General features: G+C 43.5%; 1 protein-coding gene across 1 annotated transcript in view; it reads right to left on the bottom strand.

The window, feature by feature from the left end:
- The window catches only part of dhcr7 (7-dehydrocholesterol reductase), a 36,013-nt gene that overhangs the window by 6,463 nt on the left and 2,175 nt on the right, over window positions 1-27,375 (bottom strand). Inside the window, exons 2-4 of the mRNA XM_063061707.1 lie at window positions 16,630-16,852; window positions 6,057-6,147; window positions 38-251 (exon numbers count right to left, since the gene is read on the bottom strand). Of these exons, the coding sequence (XP_062917777.1) occupies window positions 38-251; window positions 6,057-6,147; window positions 16,630-16,852 (528 nt within the window). The remainder of the gene's footprint in view (window positions 1-37; window positions 252-6,056; window positions 6,148-16,629; window positions 16,853-27,375) is intronic.

Here is a 27,375-nt window from a genome sequence, read left to right as displayed (position 1 = left end):
AAGAAACTTCAAAACAGACTGCAGATTAAATCCTTACCAATCATTTGCATTGGTGGGGAAGAAATACGCCTTCAACATTGCAAAAATTGCCACTGCATAGCCCAGGATGTTGGCACACCACAGGAGAGGAATCCAATGATCAAATATGATGGTGGGAGAGAACCAATGCAGATAGCTGGCATTGGCAAACCAGAGACAATGTGTAATAATCCAGGCCTGTAATCCATTGATCTCGTATTTATTGATCAGCCCTGCAGGTGTAAAGACACTCGTTAGGGTTCATTCCAGATTATGACATTATGGGTAGCATAACTAAGGATTAAATAAGAATCAGTCTCCAAGAAATAAAACCTGTTGACAATTTAATGAGACATTCTGATTCTACAAAGGGGATGCCATCTGATCAATGTTTCCTGACTTCCAGTTAGATGGCAGTGTGTTCAGCTGCAGCAGCCTCTCGGGAGCCAACCAAAGGTGTTTTTGTCCTTTTCTCCCCCCATCACCGAGCCGCTCGCTGGCAGAGGGGCTGGACTTGGTGCGGACCGTGTTACTGCCTGCTACAGGACGGTATCGAAGGCATCAGAGTTGGTGCACAAAGGCGGTGTGCAGTCTACAGTGAGTGATTACACTGGATGCTTCTCTTGCGGGCGCAAGACCCTGTCGGACACTGATAATGTAAAATGCTGCAAGTCCATTTCTCTTGTTTATCGTCACGACAACAGCAGGAAGCTGTGTGGCCTGCTGTAGCAAGGACTAGACCCTAAGCTGTTGCTGCAGTCCAGGAGGGGAAAAGCAGGAGGCGGCGTAGTGCAGCGGCTCTGCTCAGCGTTGCCCTCCAGTGTTCAACTGCTGGAATGACAACCTGGATTGCATATATGATACATTACAACGCAAACAACAGGAATTCTGCAGATGCTGGAAATTCAAGCAACACACATCAAAGTCGCTGGTGAACGCAGCAGGCCGGGCAGCATTTCTAGGAAGAGGTACAGTTGACGTTTCAGGCCGAGACCCTGACGAAGGGTCTCGGCCTGAAACGTCGACTGTACCTCTTCCTAGAGATGCTGCCTCGTCTGCTGCGTTCACCAGCAACTTTGAGGGGTGTGTACACATTAGTTTTTCTGGACTGCTGAGAGCGGCTTTCTCTTGCCAATACCACCATCAATTTACAAAGCATGTCCCTCAGGAACTTGGGCTATACAGTAAATACATATATGCTGTATATATTTTTTGCGTAACTATATGTTTACTTGCTATCATGTGTATAACACCCCCTTCCCTTCTCCTGCCCCCCTCCTAAGATGGCGGCAGCTAAATGCATCACACTTCCAGGAATGGCAGGTGTGCAATAGTCTTACCCCCCCCCCCCCCATCCATATATTATTAATTTTGGACTGCACTCCTGAGGTTTTAGAGTTTATTTTTAAATGTATATATTCTTTGTCATGCTGCAAAACGTTGAGCTGCTAAACTGTGTTTCATTGCTCCACAACAATGACAATAAAGATATTCTATTATTATTAATCTATTATTAGATGTATTATATGTGCCTTGTGCTGTGTATATTTTGTACCTTGGCCCCAGAGAAACACTCTTCTGTTTTGGCTGTATTCATGTGTGGTGAAATGGTAATTGAACTTGAACTGAGTCACACACACAAGATGCTGGAAGAATGTTCCTGCTATTAGCATATTATTAAAACTGCTTTCCTGCCAATTAATGCACAAGTCTATTTTGTCACTTAACCTTCTGGTAATTTGCATATTCATAAAGCCATCTCTTACCACTGAAACAAATAAAGGCATCTTCCTCTGTAGGGGAAGATAAAAGATGAATGTTCCTATAATTAGCACAATGTTAAAGGTGTTTGCTGCCAATTAATGCACAGATCTGTTCTGTCATTTAACCTTTTGGTGGGTTGTACATTCATTGTCCATCCATGGACACTGTAACTAAAGAGAGATGTTTTGTGTATCTGAATTTTGGAACAGACACTGGTATTGAATGTTCATAGGAGTTCTGTTATTGGGGATTGGCTGGAAGGGTTTCTAACTATGTAATTATGTAAATTTACCTGACTATCTTCAAATTGTAGAAGTTAAAATAAAGTGAATATTAAAATTTACCTGACTATATTTGATGTTGTCGTTTAAAGTTAAATTGGATAGCTATATGGACAGAAAAGGAATGGAGGGTTATGGGCAGAGTGCAGGTCGGTGAGACTAGGTGAGAGTAAGAGTTCGGCACGGACTAGAAGGGCCGAGATGGCCTGTTTCCGTGCTGTAATTGTTATATGGTTATATTCATAATGGTGAAGTAGGTGACTATAGCAATTGGAATGTAGATAAACGTTTATTGTAATCTTTGTGTTGAGTAAGTATACACCATCGTGTCAGGAGAGTGCGATTCTCCTGGACGCTCTCTGGCAGCTTCACTGTGTGAATAAAGACTTTTAGACTTCCCACTTACAGCTTCTGTATGGCTCAGTTTTGGGGCAGTGAGGGCTTAGTGGGGCGAAAGGGTCTGTTATTATACAGTCATAGAAAAGTACAGCCCAGAAACAGGCCCTGTGGCTGATCGAGTCCATACAGAACAATTTAAACTGCCTAGTTCCATTGACCTGCGCCAGGACCATAGCACTCCATATGCCTACCACCTATGTACGCATCCAAACTTCTCTTAGATGTTGAAACTGTGCTTGCATCCACACTCCCACAACCCTCTGAGTGAAGAAGTTTCCCCTCATGTTCCCCTTACACACCTTAACCCTTTATTGTTTCCAAACAATTGATACTAGAGCGTACAATCATCACAGTGATATTTGGTTCTACGCTTCGCGCTCCCTGGATTACAAATTGATAGTAAATATTAAAAATTTAAATTATAAATCATAAAATAGAAAAGGGAAAGTAAGGTAGTGCAAAAAAAACCAAGAGGCAGGTCCAGATATTTGGAGGGTACAGCCCAGATCCGGGTCATGACCTCTGGTTATTGTCCCATCCAACCTCAGTGGAAAAAGCCTGCTTGCATTTACCCTATCCATACCTCTCATAATTTTGCATACCTTTATCAAATCTTCTCTCCATCTGCTACATTCCAAGGAATAAAGTCCTAACCCATTCAATCTTTCCTAATAACTCAGGTCCGCCAGACCCAGCAACATCCTTGTACATTTTTTCCAGTACTCTTTCAACCTTATTTACATCTCTCTTGTAGATCAGTGACCAAAACTGCACACAATAATCCAAATTAGGCCTCACCAATGTCTTATACAACTTCAACAATCCTATACTCAATACATTTATTTATGAAAGCCAATGTGCCAAAAGCTTTCTTTACAACCCTATCTACCTGTGACATCACTTTCAATGAATTATGGAGCTGTATTTCCAGATCCCTTTGTTCTACCGCACTCCTCAGTGCCCTACTGTTCACTGTGTGGGATCTACCCTTGTTGGTTCTACCGGTGCAAAACCTCACACTTGTCTGCACCAAATTCCTTCCACCATTTTACAGTCCATTCTTCCCAGCTGGTCCAGATCCCGCTGCAAGCCATGATAGCCTTCCTCGTTGTCCACTACACCCCCAAACTTGGTGACATCTGCAAAATTGCTGATCCAGTTAACCACATTATCATCCAGAACACTGATATAGATGACAAACAACAACAGCCCTGGCAATGATCCCTGCAGCACAGGGCTCCAGTCAGAGAGGCAACCATCTACTACCGCTCTCTGGCTTCTTCCACAAAGCCAATGTCTATTAAGCTGTATCTCTAAATTTAAAAACCAATAAATTGTGTCCTAAAACATTGCAATAATCTCACCCTCACTCCCATCCCCTATAGATTCTTACAACTTGCATGTGTTGAATGAGCAACACACACACACAAAATTGGGTGGAGGAACTCAACAAGTCAGGCAGCATCTATGGAGAGAAATAAACAGTCGGTGTTCCAGGCAGAGACCGTTCACCAGGAATGGAAAGGAAGGGGAAAAAAAAAACAGAATAAGATGGTGGGGAATGGGAAGGAGTACAAGCTGGCAGGTGATTGGTGAAAAAAGTGTGGGGGGAAGGTGGGTGGGTGCAGAGGAGGAATGAAGAAAGAAGCTGGGAGGTGTTGGGTAGAAGAGGTAAAAAGCTGAAGAATATTGGAATATATCAGGGAGGGGCCATGGAGAAAGGCAAGGGAGGAAGGGAACCAGAGGGAGATGATAGGCAAGTGAGGAGAAGGGGTGAGAGAGTAACTAGAAAGAGGAATGGGAAAAAAAAAGAAAAGGGGAGGGGGTAGTAATTACTGGAAGTTAAAGAAATTGATGTTCACGCCACAGGTTGGAGGTCACCCAGACTATGAGATATTCCTCATCCAATCTGGGTTTGGTCTCATCGTAGCATTCCTGTCTATAGACGCTATCTGACTCTCTGAGTTCAATGGCTCCATTTAATATCAGAGAATATATACAGTATACAACCTGAAATACTTACTCTTCACAGACATCCACAAAACAAAGAGAAAACCCGAAGAATGAATGATAGAAAAATGTTAGAACCTCAGAGTTCCTCCAGCACCTTGTGTGTTGTCCAAGATTTCCCAGCATCTACAGAATGTCTTGTGTTTACATGTGTATAATGCTTTTAATACAATAAAACACTCCATCAGCTGAATTTGACACTGAACCACAAGAGTAGCTGACCAAATGCTTGGTCAAGTGGGAAAGATTGATGAGGAGAAAGTTATGGAGGTTGAGATGCTGCGGGAGGCTGCTGTGAGCAAAGCTGTTGAGAATAATAACCACACTTCATTGTCTGCACAGATCTTTGGGACACCATGAAAGAAATATGAATGATGCAATATGAATTCATATTAATTCAAGTTCTGTTTTAAAAATATAAATCTGGAAGTATCAACACACCCTTCTTGCAATCAAAGCAGAGGTAAAAGTATGAATGTACTTTATGAATTCAAAATCTAAGGTTATCTTCAGTGTTTGCTTGAGAAAATAAATATTTAGTTTCATGTTCAAATGATTTACAATTATGAACAAAAAACAATACAGGAGTGATGGGCCAAGTGGAGATGCACATTTAATATAGTCAAATTGTAGGCTTTGACTTTGAATAAATCCTGAAGAACCAAAGCTGAGTGAACTGTCTTCTTTTCCACACTGATGGCAGAATGTCTTGTGCCTTTGTTGCAATGTGTGGTATTACAATATACTGAGGCAGGACCGTAGCACAGCAGTTAACTCAATGCTTTATAGCACCAATGATTAGGATTCATCCCCACTGCTGTTGGTAAGGAGTCTGTGCTTTCTCCCTGTGACTGCTTGGGTTTCCTCCAGGAGCTCCAGTTTCCTCCTACATTCCAAAGATGTACAAGTTACTTACTTACTTGCAACATGCACAAAATGCTTCGGCAGGTTTCGGCCCGAAACATCGACTGAACTTTTCTTCCCCCCCCCATAGATGCTGCCTGGCCTGCTGAGTACCTCCAGCATTCCCGTGCGTGTTGCTTGGATTTCCAGCATCTGCAGACTTTCTCTTGTTTGTGTTTCAGGTCACCTACTTCCTGCCCGCCACGCCACTGGTGCTTCGGGTAGCAATGAAGGTCCTCCGTCTCTGTCTGTCCTTGGCATCTTCTCTATTGTGCCCCAGGTGAGACTCAGGGCCCTCATTTCTGCCTCTATGATACAGCACCAAGTTGCCTTTGGTCTCCCCTATTTCCTCTCCCATTCCACGGTCCAATCAAGTGCTGACTTGATGGAGTGGGCCTCTCTTCTCATTAAGTGCCCCCAATCCACCTCCAACGATTCCTCGTGGTGATCGTGGCCATGCACGTATTGGTTAGGTACATAAATCGTGGGCACACTATGTTGGTGCCAGGAGCATGGCAACACTTGACAGCGGCCCGCAGCACATCCTCCGGCTGCGTTGGTCATTGATGCAAACAACGCATTTCACTCTATGTGTCGATGTTACCGTACGTCCAATCAATCACAGAATTGGTAAAATTCTTTTAGATATATTGTCGACCAAAATAAAGAGGTTGTTCTTACCTGCAGGAGTGCATGCGCCATTTTGAATACCGCCAATATAGCCAGGGATCAACTTGTGGCAAACGTCAGGCACACAAATGTACAAAAACACCTGGAATTCATTTACAGAAAATAACATTTTAGTAATTAGCAATAAGCTATTTTGCACACATTTGTAAGGGTTGTACTTCACTTGGTTTCTCTGAGAATCACTCGTGGGAAAAAAAGCGGAGGTTTTAATGATGTGCAGACATTCATAAACAAGTAATCGGAATCATCAGATGGGGTCTCCTACAGTTTTGAGCCTCGTTAGTTTCTCTCTAGCCCAAAAGCAAAATACCGCAGAAGGTGAAGAAAGTTAAAATGTTAGAAGCACTGAAGCAGTACATGTGAAGAGGCAGCTGCCTACAAGGAGTTTATACATTCTCCCTGTGACTGGGTGCGTTTCCTCTGGGTGCTCCTGTTTCCTCCAAAGACATACCAGTTGGCAGGCTGATTGGTCATTGGAAATTGTCCTGTGATTAGGCACAGATTAAATTGGGGGATTACTGGGCAGGGTGGCTCGAAGGGCCTATCTTGCGCTGTATCTGAATAAAAACAGCAGGAAAACAATTCCAGATTTGCAGAGATTCTTGGTTGCAGAGAAATGAGAGAGTCAGGGAGAAGAAATCCAGAGGTTAGATTAGATCCGATTCCATTGGCTTTATTTGTCACATATGCAGTACATCAAAGCAGACGGTATAATGCATCAAATAAAACCAGTGGGAGTCGTGCTGTGCAGCCTGCAAGTGTCACCATACTTCTGGCACCAACGTAACTTGCCCACCACTCACTAGCCCTAACTGCACGCCTTTGGAACGTGGAGGAAAACAGGAGGACACCTACACAGTGACGGGGAGAATATACCAACTCCAGGCAGACAGTGGCGCTGTCACAGCATTACGCTAATTGTTACAATACCATGCTGCCCATACCACGGTGATGGGATAGCTTTGCTTGATTTTGTATGAGGTGGTAATCATTTTATGATATCTGTTGTTGCCAGTACAATCTTTAGTACTGTGGCATCTACATGGGTGATGCCAACAGGCTCAATACACTGATTAGAACGGCTGGCTCTGTTGTAGGAGTCAAAGTGGTCATTTTGTTGTAGAACAAAGGACCCTACGAAAAGTCCTGGCAATTCTGGACAATGTTTCTCATCCTCTGCACGCCCCCTTGGCTGAACAGAGGAGCACTTTCAGTAATAGACCAAGACAACAGTGCTGCTCCAAAGAGCAGTATATGAGATAATTCTTACCCTCGGCTATTAAACTCTATAATCCAGTAATCCAGCCGTGGAAGTGATCACCCCCCCCCCCCCCCGTTAGACTGTTTGAGGTCACTTATTTTTTTTAATTCTTTATTTCTTTTCTAATATCTGTAGATCTGTGCACTTGTAATGCTACTGTGACACAGTAATTTCCTTTGGGATCAATAACGTATCTATCTATACAAGTAGTTGAACAGGGAAATGTGGAAGGTATGAAGAAGGTATGCAGCAATATATTCAGATTTTAAAATACCGAGAGGTGTGGAACAGATCATTGAAACAAACAGAAGGGTTAGGCAGACTGCAGGCATCTTGCCTTTTGTACCCAAGGCACCGGAATGTCAGAACGGTAAAGTCATGTTTAAACTGCAGACAAAAATGTAGTCACAACACAGTTTACGTACTGCATACCATCCCAATTTCCGTGACGCAGTAAGGATATGATAACACTTCAGGCAGTACTATAACAAGCTCCACAGCCACACACCAGAATCAGGTTCAAGCTTAATATCACTGGCATATGTCATAAAATTTCTTGTTAAGCTGCAGCAGTACAATGCAACACATAATAAAAAACATAAATTACAATAAGATATATACAGTGGATTCCGGTTAATTGGGACATTGGTTAATTAGGGAGCCATTTATTTGGGACAGCTCTTAAAGAACAATAGCTAAATTGAGAAAATATCCAGGATTCCTTCATTTATTTGAGACAATATAGCGCTTATTTTGGGCAGGAGACTGTTGCCGAACAGTTTCTACCTAGTGTCAGTCGCATATACTTGCATGGCATTAGACACTGCACCATGCTTAGAGTGGTCAGTTTTTAAATAGTGTCAGCTGTGTGTGTGTTCAAAATCAGTGATTTTTGTCACTGATAGTTGGTGAGAAAGGAGCAGTAAGACAATTTGGAACCGTTTTGCTCACTGCAGTTTCAAAGATCCAGGCTTGGAGATGCTAGAAAATTAAACAATTTCACTACGTCAACAAATTAATCATTTTGAATGTTAAAATGAGGATGCAATCATCTAAAGTATTGTACAAAGGCAGTCTGCTATCTGCACTACGTGTCTGCACTGATTTTTTCATTTACAGTTAATCATAAGAACACAGCAGAATTCCTCCACTGATAGCTGGTAGGAACTAATAGTTTTATAGTACAGGTTTCCCCCGCTATCCGAAGGTAGAGCGGTCCTATGAAACGGTTCGTAAGCTGGAATTCGTAAAGTGAAAAAGCAATTATCATTTATTAATACCGGAAAAAATTTTGAGCGTTCCCAGACCCAAAAAATAACCTACAAGATCATGCCAAATAACACATAAAACCTAAAATAACAGTAACATATAGTAAAAGCAGGAAATGATATGATAAATACACAAACAACAGGAATTCTGCAGATGCTGCAAATTCAAGCAACACACATCAAAGTTGCTGGTGAACGCAGCAGGCCAGGCAGCATCTCTAGGAAGAAGTACAGTCGACGTTTCAGGCCGAGACTCTTCATCAGGACTGACGTTTCAGGCCGAGACCCGAAGGGTCTCGGCCTGAAACGTCAGTCCTGATGAAGAGTCTCGGCCTGAAACGTCGACTGTACCTCTTCCTAGAGATGCTGCCTGGCCTGCTGCGTTCACCAGCAACTTTGATATTGGTTGGTGATAAAGACACAGCCTATATAAAGTAGAAATACTTTTCTGCAGCACTGTCTAGCACAGCAAAAATCTCACGGAAGCGCTCTCAGCAGAAACACTCTCTCCAGTAACCTTTAAGCTATGAAGCTGCCAAATCATACCAAATAACACATAAAAATACACAGCCTATATAAAGTAGAAATAATATACATACAGTGTAGTTTCACTTACCTGAATCAGGAAGACTCTAATAGATTGCAGTTTCCTCACAGTTAAACACTCGCTTATACGAATAACCACCTGACGCAATCGACAATTGCCTCTGATCTGGGCCGACATTTACATGCCAGGCAGCACCTAATTAACTAGCTTGTTTATTTCAGCTCTTTTCTTAAAGATGTGCTGGGTGCGTTCCGGCCACTGCTGCACCGCTGCATTCTTCACGGCAATGTATCGGTCCACGGCCTGGAGTTTGGGTACCACCACTGCTTAAACTATGAAGCTGCTCTTGCCTCAGAAACCAATCAAACCACCCATGACTACCTTTAAATTCCACTTTCACAACACTTTCATCACCATCGTCCAGTGCTTTCTGTTTCAGCTTATTAAAAAGACTGACTGATTTCTCCTTAAGTATAAGAAAACTTAACGGAACACCACGCTTTGTACACCCATCAATCCACTCAAGCAATAAACTTTCCATTTTATCTATTATTGGATGCCAACTAAGAGAGACCACTTTGCTACAAGCAGAACCAACAGTAACATCGGCAGCTTTCAAAATTCTTTCTCTCTGCGTATAAATAGTGTGAATGCTGGACGCAGGCAAGTTCAACGTGCGGACAATCTCCTTACTTCGTTCACCACGATCGAAACGCTTAATTATGTCTAGTTTTACGCTAAGTGTAACACCCTTACGAGCTCTTTTCCGATACCTTAGAACTCATCTTGCTTACAGATGCACAAAATAAATCCAGATAAAGCACAGATGCTCACAGGCACGTGTTTAAGCAATGCCGGCTAGAATGCAGTTCCGCGGGAGGAGCTTGGCGTTCCGGACGCGCGCTGCTTTTTTTCATAACGGTGAAAACACCTTCTGTTAGTGAAAACAGGGGCCACCTGTACTATAGAGGTATTGGTAGTGTTCTTTCTTTTTCAATCTTTTTATTAACTTTCAAAATTAATAAACATAACAGTAATAATAATGATACAAAGAGATCGGGATTACATTAACAACGGTTAACATGTATAAGCACAGATTCCAAGTAACAAATATAGTTTAGCTTCCCAATCTCTTAGTAACTAACCATGAAAAAGATATTTTATAAAGAGAAAAAAAAACCTAAACTAAACTAAAAAGCAAACAAACAAAGATTGGGCTGTCATATTACATTGGCTAAAATTACTATTTGTCATTAACTCCACTCCTCTATACTTGAACAAAAAAGTGTTCTAATATGTCCTGTATTTCATTTAAATTCATAAATTGTGACTCAGTTAAACTGTAGTTTGTCATTTTTATACCATTTAACGATTTCCATGAAATTTGAAATAAGTAGAGCAGCTGCTTAATTGGGCCAAAATGTACCAGCCCTAATGTGTCCCACATATAAACATAAACACTTATTAAATAAATATTGTAAAAAGAATCATAAATAAACAGATAGTGAGGTAGTGTTCATGGCAGATGAGGAAGAAGCTATTCCCAAGTGTGTGTCTGCAAGCTCTTGTACCTCCTCCTTGATGGTAACAATGAACTGAATTGAATTGACTTTATTACTTATATCCTTCATATACATGGGTAAAAATCTTGGTTATGTCTCTGTCTAAAGGTGCAATTTATAGTAATTAATATAAATAGTATGTACAACAGGACAGTCAATATAACATAGAAATACAGTTGTGTCAGCTTGAATTAATCAGTCTGATGGACTGGTGGAAGAAGCTGTCCTGGAGCCTGTTGGCCCTGGCTTCTGTGCTGCGATACTTTTTCCCGGACGATAGCAGCTGGAACAGTTTGTGGTTGGAGTGACTCGGGTCCCCAATGATCCTTCAGGCCCTCTTTACACACTTGTCTTTGTAAATGTCCTGAATAGTGGGAAGTTCATATCTACAGATGCACTGGGCTGTCCACACCACTCTCTGCAGTCCCGCGATTGAAGGGAGTACAGTTCCCATACCAGGCAGTGATGTAGCCAGTCAGGATGCTCAATTGTGCCCCTGTACAAAGATCTTAGGATTTGGGTTCCCATACCAAACTTCTTCAAGCGTCTGAGGTGAAAGAGGCTCTGTTGTGCCCTTTTCACCGCGCAGCTGGTATGTACAGACCACGTGAGATCCTCGGTGATGCGTATGCCGAAGAACTTAAAGTTGTTCACCCTCTGAACCCCAGATCCATTGAGAAGGCAGCACGTCCCTTGTCACTTAATGATGAATGCTGTCTTTTTGAGGTATTGCCTTTTGAAGATGCCCTTCTCACTGGGGAGGCTAGTGTCCATGATAGAGCTGACTGAGTTTGCAACCCTCTGCAGTTTTTTATGATCCTGTCCAGTCAGTGATTCAACCAGTTAGAATGCCCTCCATTGTACATTTGTAAAAATTTGCGAGTTTGGTGAATGCCGGATCTCCTCAAACTCCTAATGAAATATAGCCACTGATGTGACTTCTCTGCAATTCCATCAATACATTGGGCCTAGGATAGATCTTCAGAGATGATGACATCCAGCAACTTGAACCAAAAGAATGTGTCTCCCAACGTTCAGCAGACCTGGGAACATCTGTAATACTGATTCCAAGAGATTCTTCTAGCTTGCTGATTGACATTGGAAATTCATAGAACAAAGAACACTACAGCACCATATATGGTTGTGTTGACCTTTTGACCTACTCCAAGATTAATCTAACCCTTCATACTTAAACAACCCTCCATTTCAGGTTCTGATGAAGGGTTTCATCCGAAATGTTGACTCTTTATTCTTCTGCTCAGATGCTGCCTGACCTGCTGAGTTCCTCCAGCATTTTGTGTGTGTTACTCTGGATTTCAACATCTGAAGAACCTCTTGTGTTTATGACTTAGTTGTTGTTAACCATGCCTCTGCCGCCAACACAGCATACCCAAGGTTCACTAACATTAACCGCTCCAACTTTGGAACGCGAAAGGAAACTGGAGCACGTGGAGGAAATCCATGAGGTCACGGGGAAAAAGTACAGGCAGCAGCAGAATTGAACCCCTCTCTGTGACTAGTGGCAATGCAATGTGTTAACTGCTATACCATAACAAAATGTCAGAATATAAAATTTCTTCTCATTTAGCATACTTATTAGCTCATGAGTGTTGGTGCATGGCCAAGTGGTTAAGGCATTCGTCTAGTGATTTGAAGGTCGCTGGTTCGAGCCTTGGCTGAGGCAGCGTGTTGTGTCCTTGAGCAAGGCACTTAACCACACATTGCTCTGGGACGACACCGGTGCCAAGCTGTATGGGTCCTAATGCCCTTCCCTTGGACAACATCGGTGGCGTGGAGAGGGGAGACTTGCAGCATGGGCAACTGCTGGCCTTCCATACAACCTTGCCCAGGCCTGCGCCCTGGAAACTTTCCAAGGCGCAAAACCATGGTCTCATGAGACTAATGGATGCCTATATAAAGTTCATGAACTTAAAAGACTTTACAAACTGCTTCAAATGGATATGCAAAATCCTGCAAGCAATCCTTGCTGTAAATTGTTTGCATATAATTTAGGGCTTTGTCAAACACATGCTTCTTTCCTTTGAAGTTGCACTCTGCTGCCATTGCTCTGTAATTAAATATACCTTAAACCTGGTTAAGTGATGAAGAATTATCTCTTCACTCCCCACCCCACCCCACATCTCCTTTGTTCTCAAAAGGATAACCACACCTGATTGACTTGGCACAGAAAATGAAAGAGGCTTAAAGATTGTTAGTTCAGGTTACATTGCCAGGGTTTGACCACAGAAGCCATGGATGTTTCCAATGCAGTAGCAGGTAAGTACAGTATTTCAGCTGAGATTAAAACAAATGCACTACCTGCTGTCTGAAGTGGGTCACAATCAACGTTCCCTCCAAGGTGTGCACGTGTGTGCGCACACTCATCTTTTGCTACTAGCGCACAAAGGAATTTAAACCCTCTACCTCGTTGGCATGTTAAATATATTTCACAATCATACACGATACATTTCCTTTTCCAGTTTCTGATGCGGACGGCATTGACAACGTGGAGTCTGCAGATTTTAGAACTGGCTCATTTACATTGCTTTAATTGAAGAAATTATTCAGTGCGCACATGTTGTTGTCAAATTGTACAGCACAAGGTTTTTGCGCACACCGATCATTACAAATTAGGGGGAACCATTGATTACAAATAACCTACCAGCACTATGGTACTGTGCAAAAGTCTTTGGCACTTATATATAGCTAAGGTGCCTAGGACTTTTGCACAGTACTGTGGTAATTTTATCTGTTGCACTGTACAACTGCCACAAAAAATTCATGAAATGTATGAGTGATGATAAACCTGATTCTGATGTGGGTGTCTATTGTGGACTGAGTGGGAAGGGGACAAGGAGAGGGGAATCATGGTGTGGAAAAGGAGAAGGGAGAAGGGAGGGGAGGGAACAGGAAGCACCAGAGACATATTCTGTAATGATCCATAAACCAATTGTTTGGAATCAAATGACTGTGCCTGGTGTCTCAGGGGTGGGTGTTTCTGCACCTGCGCCACTCCCCCGCCCCACCCCCGGCACTCCTTCCCTGCCACCTGTCCCACACCCCTCCCACGGCCATTCCCAACATTCTTTGCACCCGCCAGATTTAGAAACTCATTCTCTGTTGCCCATCGACAAATACAGTACTGAGCAAAAGTCTTAGGTACCCTCGCTATACATATGTGCCTGAGACCTTTGCACAGTTCTGTATCTGTACCTTTTCATTAACAGCACACCATCTCACTTATGTCACTGTTATCAGAATGTTATCATTATTGGAAGCACTTGTGGGCTGCCCAGCACTGTCCTGACTGGTTTGTTTTGACACAAACAATGCATTTTTCTTCATCCTTATCATTTTGCTATCATTGTTATTAGGGACAGCAATTAGAGTAACAGTTCACAGTGCCAGTGACCAACGTTCGATTCCTGCCAGTGTCTGGAAAGAGTTTGTCTGTTCTCCCCGTGACTGTGCGGGTTTCCTCCAGGTGCTCTGGTTTCCTCCCACGTTCCAAAGTTAACGTTAGTAAGTGGTGGGCAAGTTGTGTTGGCGCTGGAAGCGTGGCAACATTTGTGGGCTGCCCCCAGCACAATGTGCTGGTCATTGGGTCATTGGTACAAACAGTGCCCTCCACTGCATGCTATGTTGCACATGTGACAAATACAGCTCCGTTTGCGGGATCTTACCATCCATGTCAATCACTGTGTTTCTTAAATTTCAAAAACACTTCGCCCTCCTGATAGGGCATGGAAATAAGTACATAAATTACAGCCTTCCTCCTTAAAGAACTTTTACAAGACTGTAGCAGTGAAACAGGCCCTTCAGCCCATCGAGTCTGTGCTGAACTATTAATCTGCACAGTCCCAATGACCAGCACCCTGACCATAACCCTCCGTACCCCCCCATCCATGTGCTTATCCAAACTTCTCTTAAATGTTAAAATCAAACCAGCATCCACCTCTTCTACTGACTGCTTGTTACACTCTCACCACCCTCGAGTGAAGACGCTCTCCCTCATGTTCTCCTTAAACTTTTCACCTTTCACCCTTCAAGTCAAGTCAAGTCAGGTTTATTGTCATTTCGACCATAAGCTGCTGGTCCAGTACACAGTAAAAACAAAACAATGTTCCTCCAGGACCATGGTGTTACATGAAACAACACAAAGCTACACTAGACTATGTAAAACAACCTAAAAACTTCACTAGACTACAGATCTGCACAGGACTACATAAAGTGCACAAAACAGTGCAGGACAGTACAATAAATAATAAACAAGACAACAGGCACAGTAGAGGACAAATTACAATATAATAATAAATGATGTAGATATCAGTCTAGACTCTGAGTATTGAGGAGTCTGACGGCTTGGGGGAAGAAACTGTTGCACAGTCTGATCGTGAGAACCCGAATGCTTCGGTACCTTTTGCCAGATGGCAGGAGGGAGAAGAGTTTGTATGAGGGGTGCGTAGGGTCCTTCACAATACTGTTAGCTTTGCGGGTGCAGCGTGTGGTGTAAATGTCTGTAATGGCGGGAAGAGAGACCCCGATGATCTTCTCAGCTGGCCTCACTATTCGCTGCAGGGTCTTGCAATCCGAGATGGTGCAATTTCTGAACCAGGCAGTGATGCAGCTGCTCAGGATGCTCACAATACAACCTCTGTAGAATGTGGTGAGGATGGGGGGTGGGAGATGGACTTTTCTCAGCCTTCGCAGAAAGTAGAGACGCTGCTGGGCTTTCTTGGCTATGGAGCTGGTGTTGAGGGACCAGGTGAGATTCTCTGCCAGGTGAACACCAAGAAATTTGGTGCTCTTAACGATCTCAACGGAGGAGTCGTCGATGTTCAGCGGCGAGTGGTCGCTCCGTGTCCTCCTGAAGTCAAACACCATCTCTTTTGTTTTGTTCACATTCAGAGACAGGTTGTTGGCTCTGCACCCCTAACCCCTGGGGCAGTATGGTAGAGTAGTGGTTATCACAATGCTTTATAGTACGGATGACCTGGGTTCAATTCCCGCCACTGCCTGTAAGGAGTTTGTACGTTCTCCCTGTGACTACGTCAGTTTCCTCTGGCTGCTCCGGTTTCCTTCCAGTCCAACGACAGACTGGTTGGTAGGTTAACTGGTCATTGTAAAATTGTCCCATGATTAGGCTCGGATTAAATCAGGGGATTGCTGGGAGGTGTGGCTCAAAAGGCCAGAAGAGCCTATTCTGTACTGAGTCTCAATAAATAAAAAAGTTAACCCATGGCCTCTAGTTCTAGTCTCACTGATGCATAAAATAAAGATGATAAAGAATTGACAGGAGCATAAACTTTGCCTTAGCATCTGTCAATGCAGCAATATACCGTATTGTGCGGAAGTCTTAGGCACATAGATAGCTAGGGTACCTAGACTTTTGCACAGCACTGTATTTGTCAATTGTAGGGGAGCTTGTAAATCTGCCGGGAGCAGGAACGGCGAGGGCAGAGCACCTTGTGAGGTGCATGAGACACGTGACAGAGTGCAGAGGGCAGGGTATAGCGCAGGTGCACATACACCCAGCCCTGAGACACCAGGCAAGGTCGTTTAAACAACTGGTTTATTGCTCATTACAGAATGTCAGAACATCTCTGGTGTTTCCCACTGCCTCCCATCTCCCTTCACCTTTTCCCAACTACGATTCCCCTCTCCCTGCCCCCTTCCCACTCTCAGTCCACAATAGAGACCCATATCAGAATCAGGTTTATCATCACTCACGTATGTCATGAAATTGTTTTCTTTGCAGCAGCAGTACAGAGCAATACATAAAAATTACTACAGTACTGTGCTAACATCTTAGGCACTCTAGCTAGCTATATGTGCTTAAGACTTTTGCACAGTACTGTACAGAATTTGTACCTGACATATTTTCACAAAGCTTAAGAGCCTGCAGGCCCAACACCGAGATACTTACTTGAAAGCACACCCAGAGGGTATAGATTTTAGCAGCCGTCCAACTGAAGGATGGCGCTCGATCCCAGATGTCGCTGATGCTGGTTTTGCCGGAGTACACACTAAGGAGAGGACCGGACAGGGCACACTGGAACTGGTCGCAAGACATCACAAAGTAGAATACAATTAACGGGGCGCACAGGAGCAGGAAGACCACAGATGCCAAGGAAAACCAGTCAACCTCCCTACAAAAACAAAAGCACAGATACGAGATAGCAAGGTGGATTCTCAGTTGCAAATGTACTTTAGATTAAGAAGGCTTTCATCAGTTGGGAAACTGGTTTTGTTTCATAACTTCAAAACATTAAAGTATTCCAAAGGAAGACACGGGAATCAGAAATACAGGTGTATCTTCATCTTTCAGCCATGTGTGCATGTGTCACGTGGTAGTGTCATGATATATGTAATTCACATTTTCATACATATAACCTGTAATTATTTAAATAAAGTGGGCACGTGGCCAAGTGGTTAAGGCATTGGACTAGCTACCTGAAGGTCGTGAGTTCGAGCCCCAGCCGAGGCAATGTGTTCTGTCCTTGAGTAAGGCACTTAATCACATGTTGCTCTGCGACGACACTGGTGCCAAGCTGTACGGGTTCTAATACCCTTCCCTTGGACAACATCGGTGTCGTGGAGAGGGGAGACTTGCAGCATGGGCAACTGCTGGTCTTCCATACGACCTTGCCCAGGCCTGCGCCCTGGAGAGTGAAGACTTTCCAGGCGCAGATCCATGGTCTCGCAAGACTAACGGATGCCTTTATTTATTTTTATTTAAACAAACAAGAATGCTTAATCAAACTATATTATATACACACACACACTCTCACTCACTAACTCACTCAAGGTTGCTCAAAGATAACTGCAATATTAAGCACACAATACTGAGTTCAAGAGTCGCGAGGTAATGTTGCAACTCCATAAAAGAGGGTTAGACAACTCTTGGAATACTGTGTTCCGTTCTGGTCACTCATTTTCGGAAGGATGCGGAAGCTTTCGAGAAGTGCAGAGGAGATTTACCAGCATGCTACCTGGATTAGAGGGCATAGCTTACAAGCACTGTTCTCTCTAAAGTGCACAGGTACGTGGCTGCACAGTAACTGAAATGCCCCCACATACATAGCCTTTGTGGTCTTGCAGCTTGAATTTTCCTTTATATAATGTTTTATTAAAGTGCTGTACATTTTTCAGTAAAAATTTCCTGCTCAGAGCAACAGTTGGTCTGCGCAGCTGTTAAAACAATAATCAGAGGGAACATTGCTTATGAGGACAAGTTGAGTGAGTTAGGGCTTTTCTCTTTGGAGTGAAGGAAGATGAGAAGTGACTTGACAGAGGTGTACAAGAGGATAAGAGGCACAGACAGAGTGGACAGCCAGACGCCTTTTTCCAGGACGGAAACAGCTAATACAAGAGGGCATAATTTTAAGGTGATTGGGGGAGAAGTACAGGGGATTCTCAGAGGAGACGTTTCACACAGAAGGTGGTGGGTGTATAGAACACACTGCCAGGGGTGGTGGTAGAGGCAGATACATCAGGGGCATTTAAGAGACTCTTAGATAGGCATGTGGATGAAAGAAAAATGGAGGGCTGTTAGATTGATCTTCGAGTGGGTTAAAAGAACATTGTGAGCTAAAGGGCCTGTAGTGTGCTGCACGGCAAAAAAAAAGCTTCTTGTGCCAAGATGAAACAAACCTCAGGTTGGAGAAGCAACACCTTATATTCCATCTGGGTAGCCTCCAACCTGATGGCATGAACATTAATTTCTCCTTCCAGTAAGAGGATTTTTCCTTACCCACCCCCTCCCCTATTTCCCCACTCTGGTCTTTTACCTCTCCTCACCTGCCCATCAGTTCCCCCTAGATCCCCTCCTCCTTCCCTTTGTCCTATGGTTCACCCTCTTCCCCCACCCTCTTCCCCCACCCCCACCCCCCCACATCAGATTCCTTCTTCTCCTCTCCGGCCCTTTACCTTTCCCTTTCACCTTCTTGCCCCCTGCCCCCACCTTCTCATTCTGGCATCTTCCCCCTTCCTTTCCAGTCTTGAAGAAGGGTCTTGGCCCAAAACGTCAACCACTAATTCATCTCCATAGATGCTGCCTGACCTGCTGAGTTCCTCCAGCATCTTGTGGTGTGTGTGCAGCAAATAAAAATATTCATCGCTTTAATAATGGAATTCCAAAGATACGAGTGATTTTGACCTCTTTTCCTCCCATCGTCCTTCCAAAGCTACAGTTCTGTACCATTTCATGGGTAACAGTACACCGGCTGTTTGTTCAGTATTCCAGTCAGCTTGAGGCTAGGCAATCTCTCTCACCTGGGACCAAGGATGCACTCCTGCTCCCAATAAAACACAATGTTAAATTAAAGACTAAATAGCCAAGGCAAATGGGGAAGATGGACTGGGTCAATACATGGATTTCGTTGGGGTCAGTGAAAACTGAAATACAAAATAACTGAATTGCGATTGCTTTGCAATGGCAGTGTACAAAGCGCGTTATGTACATCCAATCATTCAATGGTTCCATTTATTATCAGAAAATGTATACGGCAGGGTGTCCCCAACCTTTTTTGCACTGCGGACCAGTTTAATATTGACAATATTCTTGCGGACCGGCCGACCGGGGGTGGGGGGAGGGTTGCCAACGGACAAGAGTAGCAGTCAAATACGTTGTGTTTACCGCGAGAAAGCCTACCATGACCATGAAGCCTTGCGCGGGCACCAGTGTGCATGCATGTACGTGCTGATTTTTTTCTACAAATAGTTTTTGGCGATTTTGTACGGGGGGGGGGGATGTTAATCACGACCGGAATATAGGTGATAGTAGCTAATACACTCAATTTCGTTTCTAAAAGGGTTTATCTAACGAATTTAATATTAAACACACACCGTATGTTTTCCTCGCATGAATATAGTAATAAGTCAGTTATAAGTCACTTATAAGTCAATAGCATCATAACATTTTAAGTAACGTTTGGATATTAACACACAGCACACATTTTCCCCGTATGAACATATAAAATCATTGCAACACACCAATATCACTGAATCAGAGGGAGCCCTGGGCTTGTTTCCCTGCAACAAGACAGTGCCATCGAGGGGTGATGGGAGACAGCGATACTCGAAAGAGGTTCCTTATGTCCAGTCTATTCCACAATTTAGTTTTCGTTGCACTCATTGCAGAGATATGTTGGAAATGGAAGCAACGTTTTCAGTGCTTTCGTGGCTATCTCAGGATATTTAGCCTTGACTTTGATCCAGAATGCCGGCAGAGATGTTATGTCAAACACACTTTTCAGCCCGCCGTCATTTGCAAGCTTGAGGAGTTGATCTTCTTCCCGCGCTGACATGGATGACGCGTGCGTTAAAGTTCAACAGTGGGCGTGACAGGGAATGAGGAAAGGTGCAGCTGACTCATATCGCCAAATTATATCCGTTTCCTCATGGTTGGGGACTGCTGGTATACAGTATACAACCTGAAATACTTGTCTTCAGAGACATCCACGAGAAACAGAACCCCAAAGAATGAACACCAGAGAACCCCAAAACCCCCTCTCCCCCGTGCAAACAGCAGCAAGACAACACACTCCTCCCTCCCCATTTCAGCAAAAAAGCATCAGCGCCCGTCAGCCACCAAGCAACTGCAAAGCCCCAAAAAGAGACCATGATCTGCTGTCAACAAAACACAAACTATCGTTTACCCAACAGTTGTGTATTTATCACAAACCTGTCTCAGAAGAAAACGGAAGGACTCGGTATTCAATACCTCCTGAACACGAGGGGTCATAAAGAAAGCTTATGGCACACTGGCCCTCATAAATCAAATCAACTCCTGAGGACACGAGTTGGGACATTATGCTGAAGCTAAAAAGATGTTGGTGGTGAAATCCAATTTGGAGTATTGTGGTGAGATCCAATTTGTGTGTGCAGTTCTGGTCACCTATCTACTGGAAAGAAATCAGTAAGATTAAAAGAGTAGGAGGAGTATAGAGCATGCAGGTTGATTGGACTAAGCAGATCAGCAGTTTGGCACAGACTACATAGTCCAAAGGGCCTGTTTCTGTACTGTAGTGCTCTATTCTATCACTAACTTCCTCTCAACCTTCTCCAATGCTAGGTGATGATCTTTAGGTGCCTCTCTAGGGTCACCCCTCAGCTCCCGGGGGGGGGGGGGGAACCTCAGACTGTCCAGCCTCTCCTTGTGACTCAAGCCCTCCAGACCCATAACATGCAGCAATGAAACACAGATCCCAAAGGAAGCATGAATGGACTGTAGGGAAAACAAGAGGCACTGGTTGGCAAGATAGTCAAAGTACATTACAAAGCACCATGACATTTCTTAGTGCCTTGAAGTATTTACAATGCAAACTTCAAACTCAGATAGCAGCTGCAGAAAAGATTTTAAAAAAAACATATCTAAAGATTAAACTGAACGTTCAGCCAGTTTGAGTTTTATTTTGTATTCTCACATTGCTGTTTTGACAAATGTTCATGATTTTTCTTACACCTGTGTACACTTGTTTGGATAAGAAGAGGATTCCAGTCCCACAGGCTGAAATTATGCGACCACAGGACAAAACTATAAAACTCTTTGGCTATTGCTTTGTCTGGAAAAATCTTAGTTTTAAAAAATCTTGCTCTTGACACATACAGAAGAAACGGTTAAATCAATGCTAACATCATGGTGACAGAAGATGTGGTGGAAATCTAGAGCAACACACAAAAATGTCTAGAGGAACTCAGCAGGTCAGGCAACAGACCCCTGAAGGTCCTGCCCCAAAACACCAAAGTTTTATTCCTTTCCACAGATGCGGCCTGACCTGCTGAGCTCCTCCAGCATTTTTGTGTGTTATTCTGGATTTTTTGCATTTGCGTAATCTCGCGAGTTACAAAAATGGATAGTCCACATTTTGGGTTGAGACCCTTCATCAGGACTGCTGCATTGTTTAAACGATAGTAAAAGATAGTGTATGGTTTAAAGAATAGGAACATACTAGTTAAATATACTGCTAAGGATGCAGACTGGTAACATTGACGATTTGAGCAGGATTAAGTAATTTTATTTGTTGGAAGATATCAGCTTTAAAACAAAACTTTATGAATTAACTGTTATTCATAGTTTGAGGAATTTTTTGGCTCACTTGAACCTGAAAATGTTTTTTAAAGATTAACTACAGAACTTCAATGCACAATTGATCTCAACTGCCATCTGGTAATGAGGAGCTACCTTGCTGTCGGAGGCAATTACTGTTTGATGAGATATTAAAATTAAAGTCCTGTCTGTCCAGCCTGGACATAGTTACTTAATCAGTTACACAGTGTAATCACAGTTACCAAAGTGTTTAGTTGTACTTATTCTACAAATCAAAATGGGCAGAACAGGTCTTATGAAGGCTTATGAAGGCTAATGAAGGGAAAGGGAATTCTCACTAGTTTTCTGCCAAAAGATTACTCCTCAATGAATATGACTAGAATATAAAATCAAGGATGTAATGATGAGGGTTTATAAAGCACTGGTGAGACCTCACTTGGAGTATTATGAGCAGTTTTGGACCCTATATCAAAGAAAGGATGTGCTGACATCGGAGAGAGTTCAAAGGTAGCTCATGAAAATGATTCCAGGATTGAAAGGCTCATCATATGAAGAGTGTTTGATAGCTCTGGGCCTCTATTCACTGGAGTTCAGAAGATTGAGAGGAGACCCAATTGAAACCTATCGAATCTTGAAAGGCCTCGACACAGTGGTTGTGGAAAGGATACTTTCTGTAGTGGGGGAATCTAAGACCAGAGGACATAGCCTCAGAATATAGGAACATCATTTTAGAATGGTGATGAGGAGGAAATTCTTGAGGTAAAGAGTGGTGAACCTGTGGAATTTGTTGCCACAGATGGCAGAGGAGGCCAAGTCATTGGGTATATTTAAGACAAGAGTTTGATAGATTCTTGATTAGTCAAGGCATGAATGGATATGGGGAGAAGGCAGGAGGTTGGGGCTGAGAAGGAAGATAGATCGGCCATGATGACATGGTGAGTAGACTTGATGGGCCAAAACGCCTAACCCTGCTCCTATATCTTCCGGTCCAGTGACTGGAAATGATTATTTTTCATTTTCTCAAAAATTTTTATGTGATAACCAAAATTTTAGAGTCATAGAGTCATGAAAACTATAGCATAGCACCAGGTCCTTCTGGCCCAACGAGCTTGTGCTGCCTAATGTACTAATTATACAGTACTGCAACAATTATACCAGTGCCTAAGAAGAATAATGTGAGCTGCCTTAATGACTGTCGCTTGGTAGCACTCACATCTACAGTGATGAAACGCTTTGAGTGGTTGGTCATTTGAGCCCCAGTCCTATCGCTGGCGCTGTAATCGTGTTACACTAACCGCAACACTACCATACCACCCTCTGAGTAGAAGGAGCTGCAGGGAGGTGATAGGCAGGAAAACAATATTCTGCCTCCTTCTACTACCCATTGTTCTCCTGCCTATCACCTCCCTGCTTCCCCTCCCCCACCCCTTTGTCTTTCAAATTACTGGTTTTTCAACTGGACCTACCAGCCTTCTCCTTCCCACCCTCCCCCACCTTCTTTATAGGGCCACTGCCCCTTCCCTCTTCAGTCCTGACGAAGGGTTCCGGCCCGAAACGTGGACTCATTGTTTCCACAGATGCTGCCCGACCTGCTGAATTCCTCCACCGTGTTGTGAGTGTTGCTTTGATCCCAGCATCTGCAGATTATTTCGTGTTTACGTAACGCTTGTGGGCTGCCCCCTGCACAATCCTTGCACTGAGTTGAAACAAAATGATTCATTTTACTCTATGTTTCGATGTACATGTGACAAACAAAGCTAATCTTTGAATCTTTAATTTCGGTTTATATACTGTATGGTGTCATGTTTGTAATGTGCATTGCTTCTGTAAAAAAAAACAAACTTCTGTGGCAATTATACCCTGGGTATGTACTGTATGCCCATGATAATAAACTACAACTAGAGTGGAAGCAAGTCACCCTCAGGTTCAAGGGACTGCTGAGCAAGAGAGTTGGATTTTACCTGAATGGCAACCAGCTGTAGGAAACTGGGTGATTGGAGGATGCCAGTGGAGAGATACTGTGGAGTGCCATTCAAACTAGGGAGGTGTCATGTTCAGAAATTATAACAAAACATTAATGGTAATCAATCACAAATGACACATTTCACTGTACGTGTCAATTATACATGTGGTATATAAATCTGAATCTGATTGGCGTGGGTAACCTCACTTATGTCAAATATTGCCTACCAGCTCTTTGTCAGTGCCTTCCACTCACCCTCCAATTTATTGCAGGTAGGGTGCAGAGCAAGAATGATTAGAAGATGGCTCAAAATGAGAGCTATTACCATCCTGGGGGCCTCATCTGAACTATATAGTTCACAGCATTTCAGATTGCTGTGGGATTATGATGCCGTGCTGATGAAGTGTGATCCCGGGTGTGACAAGTTGTTTTAACAGTATTTTGTTTGGCATTCCTTCCTGCTCCTATCTGTACATTAGCCGTCATCCTCTTTGATTCTCTTGGTTATCCCTCTCGAGCACGACATTACAACATTGTGCACCTCAGACGAATGACATAAAGACACCAGGTGCAATTTGCCTTTATTCAGAGGAACCATGTTGTCGTTGTACAGATCCTGTGCAGGGAAGTTTGTGCCTATACCTTGTGTAACTGCAATGATAAGCTCTAACTTCGTCACATCCTCTTCTTTTGTAGATTTAGTCATAATCAATACAAGTTTTCAGTTTTTGTGCATTTTCAAGCCCCAATCCCAACAGCTTGAGCACAAACATTTACGCCAATCCTCCTGTATAATCCTCCAAGAAGACCACAACCTTGTTGTAGGGTTTAGGGGAGGGGTGACCAACCTTTTACATTCCATGCATCAATTTTTTCACACACGAATTCAGATGCGCCATACAACTCTTGTACTCCCACAATTCTTGTAAAAATATGTTAATATAGAACTTGTGTGTGAAAAAAAATCGTATCTGAACTCATGCATGGTTTAGAGGCTTGCGTGCCTCAGTGACCCGGAGAGCTACATTGGCTTGAGTCAGGACCTTGTGTTATGACTCTTGGTAGGGTCACCCATGCCAAACAGGTCAAAGGGTAGAGGCCAGACTAAGAGTGGTCCACTGATCCACAGATTCTCCAGGTTCGGGAGTTCAGCTCAGGGCTAACAACCCTGCATGGTCAAAAATAAATTGTGTAACAGCAATGAAGAATTTTATATCTGTGTGGCCAAGGACAGAGAGATGGAGGATCTTCATTTCTGCCCAGCAGTGTAACGGGCAGTAACTAACATGCACAATTTTGAGGAAGTGCTGCAACACAAAGGCGTTTGGGTAAGGCGTTAAGGTCCCAAACGCATGCGCTTCTGCAGCAAGAAATCCTGAGGAACACACACAAAATGCTGGAGCAACTCAGCAAGTCAGGATCTAGATGGGGGTGGGGGAGAATAAACATTCTGTTTATTCCCCTCTATAAATGCTGCCTAACTTGTTGAGTTCCTCCAGCAAACCGAGGTCCCACTATGTTCCCTCAAGCAGACATGAACGTTTCTAGCATACGAGGGGTGACTGATAAGTTCGTGGCCTAAGGTAGAGGGAGTCAATTTTAGCACAGTTATTTTTCAACATAGTCCCCTCCTACATTTACACACTTAGTCCAGCGGTGTGAAGCATACGGATCTTGGACCTCCAGAAAGTGCCCACAGCAGGGGTGATTGATAAATTCGTGGCCTAAGATAGAAGGAGATGAGTTCAACTCTGAGTGATTATGCAGAAAGTTTGAGGTTAATAACTCATCAGGAGTGATTGATAAGTTTGTGGCCTAAGGTAGGAGATGAATTACTAACTTCAAACTTCCTGCATAATCAAAGAGTTGAACTGCATGTGCATGTAACGAGAGCTATATAACTCATCTCCTTCTACCTTAGGCCACGAATTTATCATCACCCCTCGTAGGACTGAGGGGATGAAGGAGTTACTATAGAGTCGTAGAACACTACAGCACAGAAACAGGCTCTTTGGCCCTTCTAATCTGTGCCGATGCATTAACCCGCCTAGTCCCACCAAACTACACCAGACCATTGTCCTCAATACCTGTCCCATCCATGTACCTATCCAAATTTCTCTTATATGACCTCTTATCCACCACTTCCACAGGCAGCTCGTTCCACACTCTGACTAATCTCTGAGTAACAAAGCTCCCCTTCGTGTTCCCCTTAAGCATTTCACCCTTAACCCATGACCTCTGGTTTCTAGTCAAACCCAACCTGAGTGGAAAAAGTCTGTCTGCATTTATCCTATCTCTTCCCTTCAATTTTGTACACCTCTATCAAATCTACCCTCAGCTTTCTAAGATCCAGGGAATGAAGTCCTAACTTGTTCAGCCTTTCCCTATAACTCAAGTCCTCAAGTCCCGGTGACCTCCCTTGCAAATTTTCTCTGCAATCTTTCAATCTTATTTACATCTTTCCTGTAGGTAGGTGACCAAAACTGGACATAATACTCAAAATTCGGCCTAACCAACGTCTTATACAATTTTAAGCTTTCCTCAGGTCCTCCAGTTCCAACAACATCCTTTTTTTTCCTGTAGGGTTTTCAAAAACACTACCATTGGAATATGGACGAGCTGAAATAGATTGATCATTTCTGTTTGCTGACTATATCAAACTCAATTTCACACTCCATTCCTCATTACACTTTGTGAGGTTAACTTTCAAACAACAGTTTGCTTGTCTGGACAGCAATGATACCAAAAAAAAACACAACACTGGACAAGGCCTGAGGCTATATTTGAAGTGCTTAGTTCCTACAAAAACACCTGAGTATTAGCAGAGACATCAAAGTTGCTGGTGAACGCAGCAGGCCAAGCAGCATCTATAGGAAGAGGTGCAGTCGACGTTTCAGGCCGAGACCCTTCGTCAGGACTAACTGAAGGAAGAGTGAGTAAGGGATTTGAAAGCTGGAGGGGGAGGGGGAGATGCAAAATGATAGGAGAAGACAGGAGGGGGAGGGATAGAGCCGAGAGCTGGACAGGTGATAGGCAAAAGGGGATACGAGAGGATCATGGGACAGGAGGTCCGGGAAGAAAGACGGGGGGGGGGTGACCCAGAGGATGGGCAAGAGGTATATTCAGAGGGACAGAGGGAGAAAAAGGAGAGTGAGAGAAAGAATGTGTGCATAAAAATGAGTAACAGCTGGGGTACGAGGGGGAGGTTGGGTTGGACAGAGTTTGGGGAAGTTTACAACAATGATCCCAAAGATGAAAGGGTTAACACCTGAGGAGTGTTTGATAGCTCTGGGCCTGTACTTCCTGGAGATTAAAACCTGCTGAGTCATCAAATATTGAAAGGAACACACACGAAATGCTGGAACTCATCAGGTCAGGCAGCATCTATTGAAAAAAAATAAAGACTCAACACTTCAGAGTGAGACCCTTCATCAGGACAGAGAAGGAAGGGGGAAAATGACAGAATAAAAAGGTGGGGGAAGGGAAAGAGGATAGCTAGAAGATGATAGATGAAGCCAGGTGGGTAGGAAAAGTAAAAGGTTAGAGAGGAAGGAATCTAATAGGAGAGGAGAGTGGACTATAGGAGAAAGGGTACCCAGGGAGGTGATAGGCAGGTGAGAAGAAAGAGATAAGGGGCAGAGTGGGGAATAGAACAAGAG

This window comes from Mobula hypostoma, chromosome 11 (assembly GCF_963921235.1).
Source record: "Mobula hypostoma chromosome 11, sMobHyp1.1, whole genome shotgun sequence".
Taxonomy (NCBI): Eukaryota; Metazoa; Chordata; class Chondrichthyes; order Myliobatiformes; family Myliobatidae; genus Mobula; species Mobula hypostoma.
Note: the sequence above shows the minus strand (reverse complement) of the source record. Positions and strands in the feature narration are given on the sequence as shown.